The 18,224-nt window shown below is 49.1% G+C and overlaps 2 protein-coding genes across 2 annotated transcripts; both read left to right on the top strand.

Moving 5' to 3' along the window:
- The first annotated feature begins 342 nt into the window (after positions 1–342).
- LOC133895217 (uncharacterized) lies at positions 343–5,175 on the top strand. The gene is made up of 2 exons (XM_062335375.1): positions 343–857; positions 5,067–5,175. The coding sequence occupies exons 1-2, from the start codon at positions 343–345 to the stop codon at positions 5,173–5,175; spliced, it is 624 nt and encodes a 207-aa protein (XP_062191359.1).
- Positions 5,176–13,596: 8,421 nt separating this feature from the next.
- Positions 13,597–15,791, top strand: LOC133896514 (cytochrome P450 78A9-like). The gene is made up of 2 exons (XM_062337144.1): positions 13,597–14,648; positions 14,820–15,791. The coding sequence occupies exons 1-2, from the start codon at positions 13,668–13,670 to the stop codon at positions 15,453–15,455; spliced, it is 1,617 nt and encodes a 538-aa protein (XP_062193128.1). The 5' UTR covers positions 13,597–13,667; the 3' UTR covers positions 15,456–15,791.
- The last annotated feature ends 2,433 nt before the right edge of the window (positions 15,792–18,224 follow it).

The following is an 18,224-nucleotide window of genomic DNA, read 5'->3' as shown; positions in this document are numbered from 1 at the left end:
GGGGGCTGGAGCCAGCCTCGACGCCTCCGGCCATCCTTGGTCTCCGGCAGCGTCCTTAGGCGGCCTGAAAGAGAAAATAAGGTCACTCTCTGAACTCACTCCGGGCGAAGCATGCTCAGGAAAAAGAAGAACTTATGCAGTCTTCGGTCTTCGATATTGCCACCGCGATTCCGGGATCTTGTACTCCAGGCCCGATGGCTTCGGCCCGGAATCTTCCCGCCTCCTCTTCGACAGGGGGCTCTGCGGGACCGCCGCGGAGTCCGTCTCTGGCGGCGGGCCGGCTTGGGCACTCGCTGTACACGTGCTCCCGTGCCGGCCTAGGTCTCTGGGCTCCGGCACCCGATGCCCGTCGTCGGCGGTGGGCCGACTTGGGCACTCGCTGTAGACCCGCTCAAGTGCCGACCTTGGTCTCCGGGTTCTAGAACCGCAGATGCCGCCTCCGTCGTGGACCCCACGCTGGACGATTGGCCGCCCCGGCCTCCCTCCTTCGCGTCGCCCGCCAGCGGCCGCTGCCGCGAAGGCGACGGCGACGATGAGGACGTCGGCGTAGGAACGAAAGTCCGGGGGTGCTTCCCTTTGTCCCCCGGCGCTGTCGCTGCCCCACTGCCGGCGGCGCCTCCTCCACCGGCCTGGCGACTGCTGCTTGTGGCCGCCACACGACCGGCCTGTGGCCTGCCGCCCGCAGGGCCCACGGTGCTGGTCTGCGGCCTGCTGCCCGCGGCGCGAGCGCCACTGTCCTGCGGCCTGCTACCCGTGGCCCTCGCACCACCGGTCTGCGCCGAGCCGCCCGCGGCCCCCTTGCCGCTCGTCTGCGTCCTGCTGCTGGCGGTGCTCCCACCGGAGGCACTCGGAGCGCGGTCGGTCGCCTCATTCACCCCGGGAATCTGTATAGTCCTGGGGTTCCGGCGCCTTGGCCGGTCGACCAGCCCCTGGGCGTCGAACTCGGGCAGCGTCGCTTGCAGCGCCAACCGGTTCGGGTCGGCGCAGAGCGCCAGCTACTCCCAGGGAAGCTCCGCCCGGGTCAGGTCCTCCACGCCGGTCACCACCCAGAGCAGGCCCCTCAGCGCCGCATTGTCCAGGTCCCACTCCGCGCCGATCTAGGTCCTGGTGATGTCCTGGGGGCCCGTGTACATCCAGCAGGGCCGGACCCACTCCCGCAGAGGCGCCAGGCGGTGGCGCAGGTAGTCCGCTTGTCCGTCTGCGGCGGTGCCTCCCAGATTAACCTCTGGGGCTCCGCCGCCATCTCCGGCAGCGTAAGGCGGTCATGGGGACTGACATCGACGTAGAACCAGTCGCGCCGCCAGTCGTCCCATTTGCTCCGCAGCACCTGGGGAATGTACTGCTCCGCCAGGCCGTCCCGCAGCCAGAAATTGCAACAGCCGGCAACGTCAGCGGTGGAGAAGCCCCTCTTCTTCCCGGCCGGCCGCAGCACGAAGAAGTGTTAGAAGAGCGACACCGACGGCGGCACCCCCACGAACATCTCGCAGAAGTGGGCAAAGATCGCCAGGGCGACAACCGAGTTCGGGCTGAGGTGCGCCAGTTGGATCCCGTACGTGTCGAGGATCTGAAGGAAGAAGGTCGAAAACGGCGGCACCAGCCCGGCCGCCATGAAAGAGGCGAAGAGAACGATGCGCCCCGACCGGTCCGTCACCGGCGGGAAGCTCGCCGGCCTCACCACCGTGGCCTCTCGCTGGCCTTCGGGCACCATCAGCTTCCGCACTTTATCCGCCGCCTCCTCATTCAAGAACCGGGACTCCGGCAGCACGCTTACGGGTGTCTTGTCGCGGCTGCTACCTCCCGCTCTTGGCATCTTGTCAGGGTGGGGGATGAGTTGGAACGGTGGGGGAAGAGAGGTGCTCTGATCGCCTAAGGGAGGACGAGGGCTCAGGAGTGCAAAGGAAGAAGATTTGATCACAAAGATGGCGTAAAGAGGGGGGCGGTTCGCTCCCCTCCTTTTATACTCCAGGGAAATTCAAAACATCTCCTGTCGTGGCGTGCTCGGCGAGAAGATTTCCTCGGCCAGCGCAACCGCCAGGCGAATCTCCCTCGGGCTGCATGGTTGTCAGCGGTTGCCAAGCGCACTTTTCTCGATCAGCGCGGTTGCCACGCGCGCCGCCCGCCTCGTTATCACGCGCCTCAGGAGTTGGCTGGACGCGCGTCCGCTTGGCTCCCCGTTGGGCCGTACCAGAGGCCCAGGCCGGAGAGGCCAGTGCCTGAAAGCGTGCCGCGTGGCATCGGTGCTGGGTTCAGTCTCGATGACGACGAAGGGCCCATCCGCAGTCTCTGGGCCATCGATTGTCAATGGGCCCGAAGGCTATTGTCGGTGAATCAAGAACCAGGGGTCCCCGAATCCCGAGGCCAGGCTAGCATTCCGCCACGTGACACCCTCCCGCGGGGTCATCTCCGCGAGGTAAAAAAGACTAAGTCCCGGGAGAGGGCGCTCTGGGCCACAATCAGTGGCCCCCGAGTACCCGGGTTCCCCGATGAACTGTGAAGACTAAGTGACCGGGAAGAAAGTGCTCGGGGAGGTGAATAGTGACCCCCGAGCACCCAAGTCCCCCGACGACCAGGAGAACCGAGTGCTGGGAAAGGTGTGCCCGGGGCTGCGAGCAGTGGCCCCCGGGCACCCGAGTACCCCAAGGACCCAAGGAAGGTAGTTCCGGGAGAGAGTGCTCGGGGCTACGAGCAGCGGCCCCCGAGCACTCGGTTCCCCGAGGATCCGTACGGTCAAGCCCGGGAGAGAGTACTCAGGCCATAAACTATGGCCCCCGAGCACTCAGTTCCCCGAGGACCAAGAAAGGGCGTACTCGGGAGAGAGTACTCGGGGAAGTGAACAGTGACCCCCGAGCACTCAGTTCCCCGACGACCCAGGAAGCCCCCCGTCAGTGGCCCCCACAGGGATCTAGCGATGATGTGTCAGCTAGTGAAATGCCCGATGCCGCATTTAAGAGCGCGCGTGGCCTGTCACCTCCAACTGCTCCCGCCACGCTCGGTGTCAGTTCCTGCCATATTCTGGCAGAAGGGCGTGGCGATATTTAATGCATGGGTCCCATCCCGTGCCATCCAGCGTGCCTCGGGATAGCATCGCGAGGCCCGAGGCGTTCCGTCTGTCGCGCTGCTGTGGCAAGCGAACAAGATCGGGCGGGCACGCCGGGCCGCTCTGCGGCTGCCCGGTGGGCGCTCTCCACGGCGCCCGTTGCCAGCGCCATCATGACGATTGAAGACCGGGCGCGGGGCGCGTTTTCAACCCCCGTCACTTCGCGCAGAGGCCATGATGACGCCCTTTCCATTTATGGCGTCTTGGAACTCGTGCCCTCCCTTTTGGGGCACGCTACCGCCGGCGGGTATTTAAAGCAGCCAGCAGCTTGGACAGAGAAAGAGGGGCAGATCAGATAAGGGAAGTCTACGGTGAATCCAAGCTCAGACAAGCGCACACAGAGCCAACTGAGTCCAACAGAGATCGAAAAACACCTTCGCACGAGCATAGAAACCGAAGAACAAGGAGCCCCAGTCTCTAGGATAGACATACATTCTTTTATCTAGCACATTCCTGAGAGACATTCTCAGGGCATTTACAGCATCCACATAGGAGTAGGGTGTTACGCGCAGTGCGGCCCGAACCTGTCTAAAAATCTCCCATCGCATTTACAAGAACAGATTAGATCGTTTCACCCCACCTGCTATCGCATTTACATCCATTTATTTCTCCAGCAAACATATTCAGAATCATCCCCCCGGCTGAATCTCTAAAAAGGGGTCCCTCAGGATCCCTGCGATAGGAGTTAACCCTCCAACAGTCACGGTTGACCGAGTGAAGCTCATGATCGGTGGGCCTACGCCTCCTCCAATTGGTTTGGTTCCAACTCATCACATGCCTATAAGAAAGGGTCCACGACTTTCGGTGAGAGTGTGATCTCACCTGACGGTTGAAGTTGGCCAAAACCTTAATACCCTACCGATCCAAAGGGTGTGGGAATGAATTGAAGACCAACATCTCTGGCAACCATCTGTAGTGGCGACCTCCACTATGTCAGTGCTGATAGGAGCTCAGCACCCATGCAAGCAGAGCCTACATTCACGAATCTTCACCAACTTCATGCCTGCACTGAGGAGGCATGGGGACATCAGCGGTCATCAATGGCGTCTTCGAGCTCTGGTTAGTCTCACGTTTTCGTTTTGGTTTATGTGTTCTAATATAAGGCTAGAATCACGATCAAGTCCTAATTAATCTCGGTTTTTTTTTCTAATATAAAGCTAGAATCATGAGTAAGTCATAATTAATCTCATTTTAAGTCTAACAGGTGCATGCGCGTGTGATGTTGTGCCCATGCACGAATACGTACATGCACTTCACTTGGACTCCAAAAACGAGAGCATGCATGGAATTTGGACATCGATCGATCACTTTAGCCGCTCTTGCTCCTTGGCCTCAAGAGCCAAGAATGGACTCGCTCCACTGTGGCCTTTATCGTGCATGCAATCCCCGACCCTTTGGATCTTCGGAAGTGTATACATCTCCAATAAATTAAGGAGAAAAAGGCATGCATGCATGATTCTTCATCGGACAGGTCCTGAGTCGTCTGATAATTCTGGTGGTTTGTAATTTACATCGGGCAGGTGAGTTACGTTGCTTAGCTATGAACTATTCATGAAATATATATGATGCGTGGGCTCTATTCCTCACAGGATAAAACTGTACATGAGAAGCTGCTAACTAAATATTACTAAAAGATTTAAAAGGAGGAGGACTGGAACACGGAAGCAGCATATCGATCCAAGGAAGATCTCTGCAGAATCTTGGGTGACCACACACATTTAGATTCGGATCATTCTCATCCATATCCCCGATTCTGTACACTAATTGGCCCCTTGAGCTTGGTCAGGCTAATGCTTCTTTTTTTAAAAGGGCTGGTAGGTTTAAGTGCATGTTCTTCGTTCTCTGCAACAAAAACTAAGACTGGCTAGAGAGAACACTAGAACCAATAGCTATGTAATGAAGAAATCAGTACCGTCGGTTGACTTGCAAAGTTGATTGTGACTGGTCATTCTTGAAATTTGTTAATTAGGTGCCAGATTTGGCAAATTGATTTTGTGATGTTGAAAGGAACTACAAATCAAATTGTGAGAGCTGACACAGTCTCTGGTTATCCACTCGATCCTCCGTACGAGCAATGATTCGGAAATAACTAGACGATGACTAGCTACAAGTCGCGGTAAAAAACTGTTTCCTGTTAATGGAAGTGAACTTTTTTTAGGCCTTAACTCTGAAGTACAAGCTGAACTCATACACAGACTCACGCCACACGCATGCACTCTCGGAGCAGCGAGCCACCCACCCGAGCTAGCGCTCGTCCTCGAACGGAAATGAACTTAATCTACAAGGAGTCGCCGGCCTGCTGGCTAGCTAGCTAGCTAATGACTTCGGCATTCTACACCCGCCTGTGCTACAACGACAGTGTAAGCGGAGATAATCACGTACATTTTCATTGGTTGATTATAAGTCACAAGTGTGTGTATATATATATATAAAAGCACATAGCACGAGGAGGCTATGCGTGTGGCAACCGAAGGGACAGTCTAACACGTCCCCACAATTTGAGTGTCGTTGGAACGGACGTTCAAATTGGGTCTGAACTCGGTAAAGACAGAAGTAGACAACCATTTTGGTGAAGATGCCGGCGTACTGCAACGAAGTTGGAACATGAAATACATGGACATCACCAAGTGCGACGCGCTCTCGAACAAAATAGAGATCAATCTCGATGTGTTTGATGCGCTGGTGTTGCACTGGGTTCGACAAGAGAGAAATGTCATTGAAGGGTATAAAAGCAACAATAGAGAAGGGCTCAACGACGATTGCAATGCACTCGACGGTGAGAGGGAGAAGGCCAGAACAGCACACGATGCCGGAGCAGATGAAGCTGGGGTGAGGAGGAAAACGCATGCAAGCATGCAAAAATTAGATGGCGACGCTGAGGGGTATACAAGCAACAACAAAGAAGGGTTCGACGGCGGTTGCAGTGCGCTTAACGGCAAGAGGGAGAAAGCCATAACAACACATGGTGGCTGGAGCAGATGCAAAATGATCTATGATCAGAAAACCAAAAAGAAAAACACCAGACAAGCAACTGACAAGAGAAAATCGATTTTATAGATTAGGCAAAAAACTCTGAGGTGCACCAATATGGAGGATAAACGATACAAACCCTACACTAGGGGATGTGTATCCCTAGGCAGAGATCATAGGGATTGATCTCCCCGAGGGGGTGGGGGTGAAGCAGTGGAGAGCACGGTGGATGCCACCCTAGTGGAGGAGCATCGGATGATGAGGAACGTAGACTCGGGGCCATGGCAGGCAGTGATGTACAGTGGAGAGAAAAGTGGATGCCGCCTCGGTGGAGGAGCACCGAACAATAAGGAACGCTTGCATGGGGCCGTGGCAACATGCGGTGGAGAGCTTGGCGGATGCCACCCCAACAAAGGAGCACCGAACAACGAGGGTCGCCGACGCATGGCCATGGTGGGCGGCGACGCGCGAGGGTGCGGGGGCACACAGTGGGTAGCACAGCAGACGCTGCCCCAATGGAGAAGAGCCGAAAGACGAGGACCGCCAACACAGGGCTTGTGACAGGCGATGACGCGCGAGGGCTAAGAGCGTGCACTAGAGAGCACAACAGATGCTGTCTTGGCCTAGGCTAATGTGAATGTATAACTAATGTGAGCTCAAAAGGTTGAGCACATAGTACGAGTAGGCTAGGCGTTCATGAACTGAAGGGTAGTCTAATAGACAAGAGCACCATAACTGGTTACTTCGGTATGCAAACATCTAGAGAGAGTGATTAGAGAGCTCTTTATCCGGTTTGAATGACTGTTTAGGCTACACATTTCCTCACCATAATAACTACACCGGTAGAGATCTGTTTCTAGCTTATTCGGCTCTTCGTAACTTTTCTCTTAGTTTTTTTTTATGTTTTGTCTATGTACATCTTTGTTATATAGAAATTGATAGTGACTTTTTTGAAAATAGAGTTTTATTAACTTTTATTATTATATTAGACGAACTGGTGAGAGTTAATAAAACTTTTCTTTGAAAAGCTAGCTAATGACGGTGCTGCCATGACAGCAAACCTAACCACCTCCATACAGCTGCCGCAGCTGCTGCTGCCGCCATGACAGTGACGACACAATAACACGAAACATACTCGATGGTGACAATACCAGTTTCAATAGCGGTTTTGACTCGTCAGAAACCTCTTCTAGCTACTCATCACACCAGTCACAATCGAAAGAAAGTTCTTCAGCACCAACAAGGGGCCGATCGAGAACAATATAATACTAAGAAGTCTACTGAGGATTCTTCCGGGTTCTAGCCTGGAGGTTGAAGAATCAGTACCTTCGGACGTGGAAGATAATACATCCAGTTTCTATCTGTCTGAAAGTCCCTGTGTTAGTTTTATGTTGTTGCTTTTTAAGAAAGTCTCTGTCTCCTATGATATTATTATAACACCCTACAATATTATTATAATATTTCTTTTATCTCCCACAGCTATCATATTTTTTATTTTTTATTTTTCTCTTTTTTTTAGATTCACGATCATTTTCTATAAATAATAATAAAGATAAGAGAGTACCTAAATATAGTGTAGGTTTACTCTCACCAATATATCTGTAGCACCAGATAGAGGAGCTGCTGGAATACTCATCTATACGACGGAACCAGCAAGAGACACGGCTCCCGTAGCTGCACAAGGAAGCCGATCGGCAAAAGCCGATATGCTGCTGGAGGTGGCCTCAGTTAATCGAGCTCTTTGTGCGAACGTGCCTTCGGCAAGGTGGTAAGGCTCGGGTGTGAGCCGAACCCACCCGGGCTCGAAGCCTGGGTGACGCACGGGGGTTCCAATTTATTTCGGTTTTCCCAGCTTCTCTGGCGTGGCGCTACAGAAGGGATTACGACGTGCTCGTCGTCTACTGGATTCTCGTTGGGTCCTGGTGATCTTCAGATGGATGCTTTCTTCAAGCTGCGTATAGTTGTAGGGCTAGCATGTGCGTGCGTTAGGTGTGTGTGGAGTGGGTTCGTGTGTGTGGGGTGAGTGCGCGCGTTCATGTTCAGATACTACAGCTGTATTCAGTGGTGAAGAGTGAAATTAAAAAAAAAAAAAATCGAGCTCTTTGCCTATTTTGGTTATCTTGGTTGTAGTTGTTGCTTCGTTCTTGGAACTTCTTTTTAGTCCCGTGGTTAAGTTGATGCAAGTCTAGATGTACGAACTGGATCCTGTTATTCTGTAATGGAAAAGGGTTAGGTTTCCCGTGTCGAAAAAAGAAGTCTACATAATTAAACATACTTATATGGGTTGTTTCTATTAAGTGCATGCACTAATACTAGGTTCGCAACACATTGTACACGAGAACTTTTGAAGCATCAATCGGCTTCTGATACTTGGTCTTTTTTGACCCCTAATTGGGGCGACTATTTCACATACAATTAACAATCTAGCTACTTTAACTTATTCTTAACAATGAAGGATCGATAAGCTAGTTAAATCGTTGCAAATTAAAGGCAAGGGAGTTAATGAATGAGGCAATTTCTTATATATTATCGATAAAACTCACGAATTTATGATATATCATCGTGTGTCTATGACACATAAAACCATCTTAATCACTGATATATGGAGCCTAATAACATATCAAAGATTTAAATTTTAGCTAATAACATATGAGGAATTATATCTTAATAAACATGCATGTTCAACCAATTTCATTGTATCGATCGATCGACATCGATGCATGCTTGGCTGTATGCCCATTTGGAAGGACATATACACAGATGCAATGCGCCCGAAGCAAGAGCGCGCCGTCGATGTTTGCGGGGCCGTACTTACTATTCTCAATCGTTCAATTCCTTTTAATGTCTTGAGCTGTTTTAAAACTAAACGAATCATTCTTTATTTTTCAGAACTAGAATGCCATGTCCTCTCTACTGCGTTCGGTAGTTCCTCCAAAAAAAAATTTATTTGCATCAATGTGTCGACAAGACTATTGAAAAAAGAGAACACAGTAGCATGTCATTTCTGTGATAGTGGAGAATGTTCGACATATAGCGTTCCATTTAAGCTGTCTGTATGCATCAATCAATTTATCTAAAAGTTTAAGTCAATAGTAAAAGATTGATAATTCATTTATATTTTAACACTCCTCACGTAGAGGCTCTTTCAAACCTCAGACGTATAAGTAGGAGTGGGTTGTATTTTTTTATTTAATTGTACTTGTCAGGACTCTAAATCTTTGAGATCTCTAGTCTTAATACTATATTGAGCTATATACACTAATTAATTCACCTAAAAAGCTAAACTAATGAGAAAAAATAAATAATTCACTTATAATTCAACAGTGTGCATAATACAAGTCCAATCGATATGATAGAGTTAGTTACTTCATTGTGCAGCCTGATCAATTGAAAAAGTGGATCATGAAGCATCGTCAGAACCGAATGACATAGGTTTACAGTGTGCAAACTATGGAAAAAATACAAAAATAGACAACATACGTCAACGTATTTGCAAAAATAAACAACATATCGGTGTATTTGTAAATCTAGCACCTGTATTCGGCACCTTAAAATCCAAAAACTCAATTTCGGTATCTCAAACTCCGAAAATGCGTCGGATCCACTGATTTCGGCATCTGAGATGCCGAATACGACACTGTTTACCGTATTTGGTACCTCAAATACTGAAAATACTCTGTATTCGGCAACTGAGATGCCGAAAGCCGTATTCGGCACCTCAGTTGCCGAATACGGCTCTGCCGTGCGCGCGCTCCAGAGAAGCTAGCAAGCTACAGTAGAAGGAAGAAAGTAGTCTAAAAATTCATGTTTTTTATTTAACTCACGATTTTATTTGGAGTATAAAAACAGTCTAAAAATTCTAACCGTTTTCATGAGCAAAATAGAGGTCACTAGCAATCCGTTTTAATTAGTTTGATCAAAAAGCATGAGCCAATATTTAATTAAAATTCTCTAAATAAGCCAACTTTTATAAATTCTAGCAATTTTTAATGCCTCAAATAAATTCTCAAAAATCTAGAAAATTCACTAATATTCTTCTAGTGTGATGTACTAATTTATAAAAATGTTTCCAATCCTATGTTATTTGGTGAAAAAATGAGTTCCTTTGTAATGATCCATTTATATGCATTTTTATCATTTCATGTCATATTCTCTTTTTAATTCAATTTGAATAAAAATAAACGCATACATTTTCTTTTAATTCATTTCATCTGATATTCTCTTTTGTGGAGGATGACCGCCCTTGTTGTCATGGCTGGAGTGGTGTGAAGATACACGGCTGAGGAGATGAAAAGCATGATAAGGCAAGAGTATGTTGCGCACTTGCGAAGGTGTTTCGATCTACGGAGGAGTGACAAGTTTTGGTTGGGCACATTTTGCTTCCTTAGTGCAGACAACAAAGGTGTATGAAAAAACAATCTCATGAGAAGAATATTAGCACATCTCATTGTCAAATGTGTTGGATAAGCTTGAAATGATAAAAGAGAATATCACATGAAATGAATTAAAAGAGAATGTATGCGTTTATTTTTATTCAAATTGAATTAAAAAGAGAATATCACATGAAATGATAAGAATGCATATAAATGAGAATGTGAAACAGAGGGGATATTAGCACATCTCATCGTCAAATGTGCTAGGTGAGCTTGAAATGATAAAATATTAGTACATGAAATGAAATGAATTAAAAAGAGAATGTCACATGAAATGAATTAAAAGAGAATGTATGCGTTTATTTTTATTCAAATTGAATTAAAAAGAGAATATGACATGAAATGATAAAAATGCATATAAATGGATCATTACAAAGTAACTCATTTTTTCACCAAATAACATAGGATTGAAAATATTTTTATAAATTAGTACATCACATTAGAAGAATATTAGTGATTTTTTCTAGATTTTTGAGAATTTATTTGAGGCATTAAAAATTGATAGAATTTATAAAAATTGGCTTATTTAGAGAATTTTAATTAAATATTGGCTCATGTTTTTTTGATCAAACCAATTAAAACGGATTGCTAGTGACCTCTATTTTGCTCATAAAAATAGTTAGAATTTTTAGACTATTTTTATACTCCCAAATAAAATCGTGAGCTAAATAAAAAACATGAATTTTTAGACTATTTTCTTCCTTCTACTGTAGCTTCCTAGCTTCTCTGGAGGGCGCGCACGGCAGAGCCGTATTCGGTAACTGAGGTGCCGAATACGGCTTTCGGCATCTCAGTTGCCGAATACAGAGCATTTTCGGCATTTGAGTGTTGAATACGGTGAACAGTGCCGTATTCGGCACTTTAGGTGTCGAAATTAGTGGGTCCGACGCATTTTCGGAGTTTGAGGTATCGAAATTGAGTTTTCGGATTTTAAGGTGTCGAATACAGGTGCTAGATTTATAAATACGTCGATATGTTGTCTATTTTCGTAAATACGTTAACGTATGTTGTCTATTTTTGTATTTTAGCCGCAAACTATATATCGTCACACCCATGTATACGGTTGTTGTCGAGCTTATCCGCTCCCCTGCTGCAGTTCAGAGAGGTGAAAAACAGGTGGTCATAGTTAACAAGCCATATCCGGCCTCTCCCTCTCCCTTGTCGGTGCTTCTTGCCGGCGGCGTGAGAGAGGGGGCTGGCCCTAGTCTTTCATAGTTTTGCAGCTAGTTTTCTTCTGGTTAATTTCTAGTTTTCTTTGGATGCTGCTAGCTTTTGCTGTGTCACCGCCATGGTTGTCACGTTCTCCGTTGCCATTCTTGTCGCCGGATTCGTCATCTTTGGTCATGGAGGTGGCTTAGTTCCTCTTCGCCAACTCCGGTGATGCTGGTGGTGGCCGAGAGAGGTATGTTTCTTGCTGTCTTTTGGCAATTTTAATGAAGTTTTTGTCTATTCCCTTGTTTGTGCGTTTTCATGCTAACGAATCTTTCCCCGACATGCTGGTTAGAGGTGGTGCAGATATTTTTTCCATACAGTGTCCGACATCGAGGTGAACAATGCTCGTTCAATGGTCTACACGTGTCCTTCTGGTGTTGGGTGTTGGATGATGCAGCTTCTTCCAAGGTTTGGACCTCTTGGTCCATGCTGCAGTAGAACATACTCCGGTGACAGCGGTAGTCTTCAATGGCCGCATGCGGAGAAACAAAGTTTCTTGGAGATGATCCTTGAGGACTTCAATGTAATTTTCAGTCTGGCTAGGGCCTATGTTACAAATTGGGGATGTACTGTGTTCTCTTTTTAATATAATTCCATCCTTCGGGGGAAAAAATGTATACTGTTGTTACCGTCTCCACTTACGTCAGAGTATCATCAGTGCTACGATATAAGATAGCCCAGAAAAACTGACCTGGCCGGCATGCTATAATATAAACGTGACCTGAACATATGAATCAAGCATAGACTATACTTAAATTTAAATGTAAATGTACTCCGTGAAGTGCATATGCTAAACTGAACGAGTCGATTCAAGGCGAGTTGTTGCCACTTGCTAAACTGAATTAGTCAAGGCACACCGAGAGAGACAGCAGCTGGTCAGCGATTGGCGTGGTGATTCGAACGAGAGATGATCGAGCGGCTACCCGTTGAGCTCTCAACCGCAGCAGCGTCAGGTGTCCCCTCGTCTGCCCGCTGGCCACGTGCGGGCGACGCCCGCCGCGCCACGCAGGATCCACGCGGCTCCCGCTCCCAGCACATGCTGTCTCCCACACCGTTCATACTTCTCCGGCTCAGTTTGCTCCCGTCATTGTGGCGAAATTTTCTGTGCGAACTGACAAATCTGTGCAAACGCCCTTCGGAGTCTGTCCGATCCGCATCTGATCGCTGTTCGAACTCCCTCATAGGGCCTCCGACAGATCGATTGCGAGAATGTTAATTCGCGTAGGGGGATTTCCGCGAAATGAGCGCAGTGCGATGTAGGATGGTGATCTGCCGTTGGATGCGGATCGGACAGACTCGGAAGGGCGTTTGCACTGATATGTTAGTGTGCACAGAAAATTTCGTCCCCTAATATTGTCTTTAAAGTATCACTCAAAAGGAGATATCATGTTCACTTTTAAGATCACGAAATACAACACTAATTAAAAAAGAAAAAATATAGATTATTTATTGTTATAATATATCTAACGGTCCACATTAAGTTAGAGAATGCATATCAAATTTAATTAATAAATAGTTAAATTCAAAATTAAATATTATAGGAAGTTAGCCATTCGATATTCATTCGATTTAGAAAGCAAAATATCTAAATAAAGACCAAATAAAATAAAATAAATAATAATTAAAATTGAGGTTAGAATAAAAAAGATGATTCATATCAAATATAGTCTTAAAAAAATAAATTATTATAAAAATCAAATAACTAAATCAATAGTCTATATAAAATACAATTAATTAGATATTATCGTGATAAAATATTACAACAAAACTAACTACACTATTAACATGAATCGCTTACTAGTTAGTCCCTAATAAACACTTTTTGCACCGCCTCTCTCGCCGCAGCTATAAAAGGGGCCGGGGCACCGAGTTCATCATGACTCCCTCTGGTCTTCCCCAACACCACTAAGACTCGCGAGTCGTGTCTGCTGCAACAAACAAGCTTAACGTACATCATGGCGCCGTCTGACAACAACCACGGCTGGCTGCTGTACCTCTCACTGGCTGCCAAATGCGACGACCCTCACCGCCTGCTCGGCTTCGCCGCGGTTTTCATCGTTGCCTGCGTCGTCACGTCGCTCCTGCACTGGGCGTCCCCGGGCGGCCCCGCGTGGGGCAGGTACTGGTGGACGAGGAAGGGTGGTCTGGGCATTGGCGCCCCCATCCCGGGGCCTCGGGGACTGCCGGTGGTCGGCAGCATGGAGCTCATGACCGGCCTGGCGCACCGGAAGCTCGCGGCGGCGGGCGGCCATGCCAGGCGCAGGCTGATGGCGTTCTCCCTCGGCGAGACCCGGGTCGTGGTGACCGCCGACCCGGATGTGGCGAGGGAGCTGCTCGCCAGCGCGGCCTTCGCCAACCGCCCCATCAAGGAGTCCGCGTACGGGCTCCTGTTCCACCGCGCCATCGGGTTCGCCCCGCACGGCGCGTACTGGCGCTCGCTCCGCCGCGTCGCGTCGGCGCATCTCTTCTCCCCGCGCCAGGTCGCGGCCTCCGCCGCGCAGCGTGCCGCGATCGCGCGCCAGATGGTGGACGCCATGAAAAGGGCCGCCGCCGGCCCCATCGTGGCGCGGAGGTTCCTGAAGCGCGCCTCGCTGCACAACGTGATGTGGTCGGTGTTCGGCCGGAGGTACGAGCTGCAGGCGGAGAGCGAGGAGGCCACGGAGCTGAAGAACCTGGTTGACGAAGGCTACGACCTCCTCGGCCAGCTCAACTGGTCCGACCACCTCCCCTGGCTCGCCCGCTTTGACCTGCAAAAGACCCGGGCCAGGTGCTCGGCCCTCGTCCCACGGGTGAACCGCTTCGTGAGCCGGATCATCGACGAGCACCGTGCCCGGCTCGCCCTCGGAGGCGACGCCGTCATGGACTTCACCGACGTCCTGCTCTCCCTCCATGGCAGCGACAAGCTCTCCGACTCCGACATGGTCGCCGTTCTCTGGGTACGTGCATGGTTGATCACATCCTGCTCGATCCCACGCCCTGATCGGAGTTGCAAATTGACTGATCACGAAGAAAAAAAGAAACAACAAACTTTTTTTTTCCCCAAATGGCTTTGATTATTTGTTCACTCATAAATTGAAAAGCACACTCTGACTCGTACGTACTTGCAGGAGATGATCTTTCGAGGCACTGACACGGTGGCAGTTGTGATCGAGTGGGTGCTGGCCCGGCTGGTGCTGCACCAGGACGTGCAGCGCAGGGTCCACGAGGAGCTGGACCGGGTGGTCGGGCCGGGCCAGACCGTGACAGAGTCGGACACCGCCTCGCTTGTCTACCTCCAGGCGGTCATCAAAGAAGTGCTGCGCCTGCACCCTCCGGGCCCACTGCTTTCGTGGGCCCGGCTCGCCACGTCGGATGTACACGTGGGCGGGTACCTTGTACCCGCCGGGACCACCGCCATGGTGAACATGTGGGCCATCACCCATGACCCGACCGTTTGGGCTGATCCAACAGAGTTCAGACCCGAGAGGTTCATGGGCCCACTGGATCGGGCCGACGAGTTCCCAATAACGGGTTCGGATCTCCGGCTCGCACCGTTCGGTTCAGGCAGGCGGAGCTGTCCCGGCAAGTCACTCGCAATGGCTACCGTCGGGTTCTGGATCGCCACCCTGTTACACGAGTTGGAGTGGTTGCCACCATCCGACGACCCGCACCCGCACGGAGTCGACCTGTCCGAAGTGCTAAGGCTGTCATGTGAGATGGCTGCCCCGCTGGCGGCGAAGCTGAGGCCACGTCGTGCTGCGTGATGGCGTGGCCGAGCCACGTGGCCCGGGGAGGAGTTGGTTTCTACGTACTACCTTGTATCAGTACGTACGTGGCCGGTGAGCTGTACGAAAATGTCGAGTGTGCCGCTCTAGAAATGTACGTGCCTATGTAATGTGCCGCTCTAGATATGTATATGTATATGTATATGTATATGTATATATGTATATGTATGTATGTATATATGTATGTGTATATATATATGGGCATGTACCTGCATGCATGTAATATAGATTACACGAGGTAATGTACTACTTATATTGCTAGATAAGTGTGACTAGCGGCGAAGCTATAATTGAAATGTGTACTCGAGTTTTTAAGCTCTGTCACGCTTTCTTTTGCTTTAAAGTTGGATGGATGCATATCTTTGTCGTCTGTCCTAATACAAGCGTACGTGTGCGTATGTAGTTTGTCGACATATTTGCCTTTTGTTTGCGAGATCGCAAGGTAAAGTTGGGCTCAATCATGCATCGTCCTTGCAGGCACATCATATCGATCGGTGCATCTTCAGTGTCAGGTTAAACTGGTTACAGGACCCGTTACCGTCCATGTCTGCACACTGGTCGTCGCTCAGCTTCGAATGGTACAGCAGCGCTCTACATGCTGCTCCCTATGGGTCCATCTCAAGATCCCTTGGTTGTTAGCTGCACTCTGACAAGTCAATCGATCGATCCATCAGGGGGGAAAAACACAAGCACGTCTCTAGCTAGCTCCCGTTTTCTGCTCTTGCATACGCAACGGGCGAGAGTGAACACAACCTGATTGGTAGAACACGGGAAAAAATTCCACGATACAATATTGAGTAGCTACATAATTCACGAATGCCGTATTCAGCCCGGACCACATGTCCACGGTTGAGACATATCAGTCGTAAACTTAACCTGCAAAATCATCTAGTGACATACTAATTAGACTGACATAACAGCAGTTGAAGTACACTGAAAAAACAAGAATTTGAATGGGGACTGTGCCCTCGTTGCTGCTCTCCTGCGTTTTTCTTTGACAGGAGATTTCTCAGTTTTTATTGAAAGCTAATAAGAAGTTTCAACAACCATACAAAATCAAATCGAAAACGAAACAAAAACAAAAACAAAGCTGAGAGAAGGCACGCGAAGCTTATACCACTTTAAGCTAGCACGATGTAGATGGATATTTGTTTTCACCGTCTTAATGCAGCGGCAATTATCCGGTCAAAACAAATTAAAACGAAATAAAATCAGCGTGCCTGGCGTGCATTGCTGCTCCGGATCCGCAGCTTGGCGCGTAGCCTGGGGCTTTCTCGGCTTGATGGGTGCACAAAGTGGATGGCAACTTTCGAGTCAAGCCAAGGCAAAGCCAATCGTTATCGCACGCACCAACAGCCCAGTCCCAAATGCCAAGTTGCCATTGCTGTCGACGTGCCACTTCCAAGCCAACTTAGGCTTCACGAGCACGAGGAAGAGCAGAGATTTTTACATAATGGAAACACACAATTTTTTATCTCTGTACCAACAACATGCTAAGTCTCAAATTTTGATGGTGTAGACGTAAACACCGCAGCTCTAAGAGAGAAGAGATAGAGGCAGAACAGAGTAGTGCTCGGTGCGATGGTGCAGGCTACCTGGGCGCCATTCGCCAAGAATATCGTCCCCAGCATATCCTGGGCCTTCTGCATGTGTGGTGTGCCCTCTCCAAAATGGCACGCGTGTCTTGCTTCAAAGAAAAATTGGCATACGTGTGAGCGCGACTGTCGGGTGAGCTTATCCAAGTGCGCAGATCTTTGCAGTTTATATTAATTCTAGTTGTGTGGAGGTGGGACCTTGCTAAGCCTCGTCTTGGCACGTTCACAAACACTCCGTCTCACGTCGGCGCCAGCTTTACAAAGATACGCACTTCTTCTGTAGTTCTGCGCGATCTTTTGGTCGTCCTTGGATGCATTGCATTGCATTGCATCGAGGTACTAGACAGCTAGCCTGGCTGCATCTGAGCCTTTTCTTCTCTTCAGCAAGTCGTCGTCCTTTTCTTCGTTCTCTCCAGTGCACCCGGTTCAAGATAAGATCGCCAAGGAGGGCGGAGGCAGCATCCATGGGCACAACAGCCGGCAAACCTAAAGCGACAATACAGTGGAGACCATTGGAGCTTGCTCCCGGCGTGACACACGTAAAAGATTCAGCACTGCGGCAGGGTAGTGCCGGCCACTCCCTGCTAGAGTATATATGCACACTCCAAACCAGAAAGAGAAACAAGTTAAAGCTGCACGCACGGAGAGAGATTAAAATTGCGACATGAAGCTGCTCAGGGCGAACGATCTTTAAGCTTATTTATCCACACGAACATGGCACCCACTGATGTCTCTGAAAAAGAGAGAGAGAGAGAAAGCATTGCATCCACTATGAAGGACATGGGAGGCTGAGAATTCAGAGAGCATTCACTTGACCAGTACAGTCAGTACTGCTGCGCTTTCCAGGCATGCATGGTTGCAGTGCAGAGCCAACCGAACGAGAGCCCGTTGCAATGCTGGGTCACTCCACTGGCCTGGCCAGCACGCCATGATTGGGCCAGCTTTTCGCGTCACCGTCCGTGTAACACGAGGCCCGAGTAATTTACCGCAGGAAAGCTACGTTCCCGCGGCCAGTAAGAGGGTGAAGATGTAGCATGACGAGCCGATCACTGACACCGAGCGATCGATTTGTAACCTGACCAAAAGATACGGATCTTCCTCTCAGATCTTTTTCGTTTTATAAATACTATGTTAGATAGATTGCCAATATTTT

Source organism: Phragmites australis, chromosome 16 (genome assembly GCF_958298935.1).
Source record: "Phragmites australis chromosome 16, lpPhrAust1.1, whole genome shotgun sequence".
NCBI classification, from domain to species: domain Eukaryota; kingdom Viridiplantae; phylum Streptophyta; class Magnoliopsida; order Poales; family Poaceae; genus Phragmites; species Phragmites australis.
Note: the sequence above shows the minus strand (reverse complement) of the source record. Positions and strands in the feature narration are given on the sequence as shown.

Bases quoted from the DNA above. Each gene is read 5' to 3' on its own strand.
- LOC133896514 (XM_062337144.1), top strand. From the start codon at position 13,668: ATGGCGCCGTCTGACAACAACCACGGCTGGCTGCTGTACCTCTCACTG. The intron at 14,649-14,819 runs GTACGTGCATGG...ACGTACTTGCAG, and splicing joins ACATGGTCGCCGTTCTCTGG to GAGATGATCTTTCGAGGCAC.
- LOC133895217 (XM_062335375.1), top strand. From the start codon at position 343: ATGCCCGTCGTCGGCGGTGGGCCGACTTGGGCACTCGCTGTAGACCCG. The intron at 858-5,066 runs GTCGGTCGCCTC...TTTGTTAATTAG, and splicing joins CCGGAGGCACTCGGAGCGCG to GTGCCAGATTTGGCAAATTG.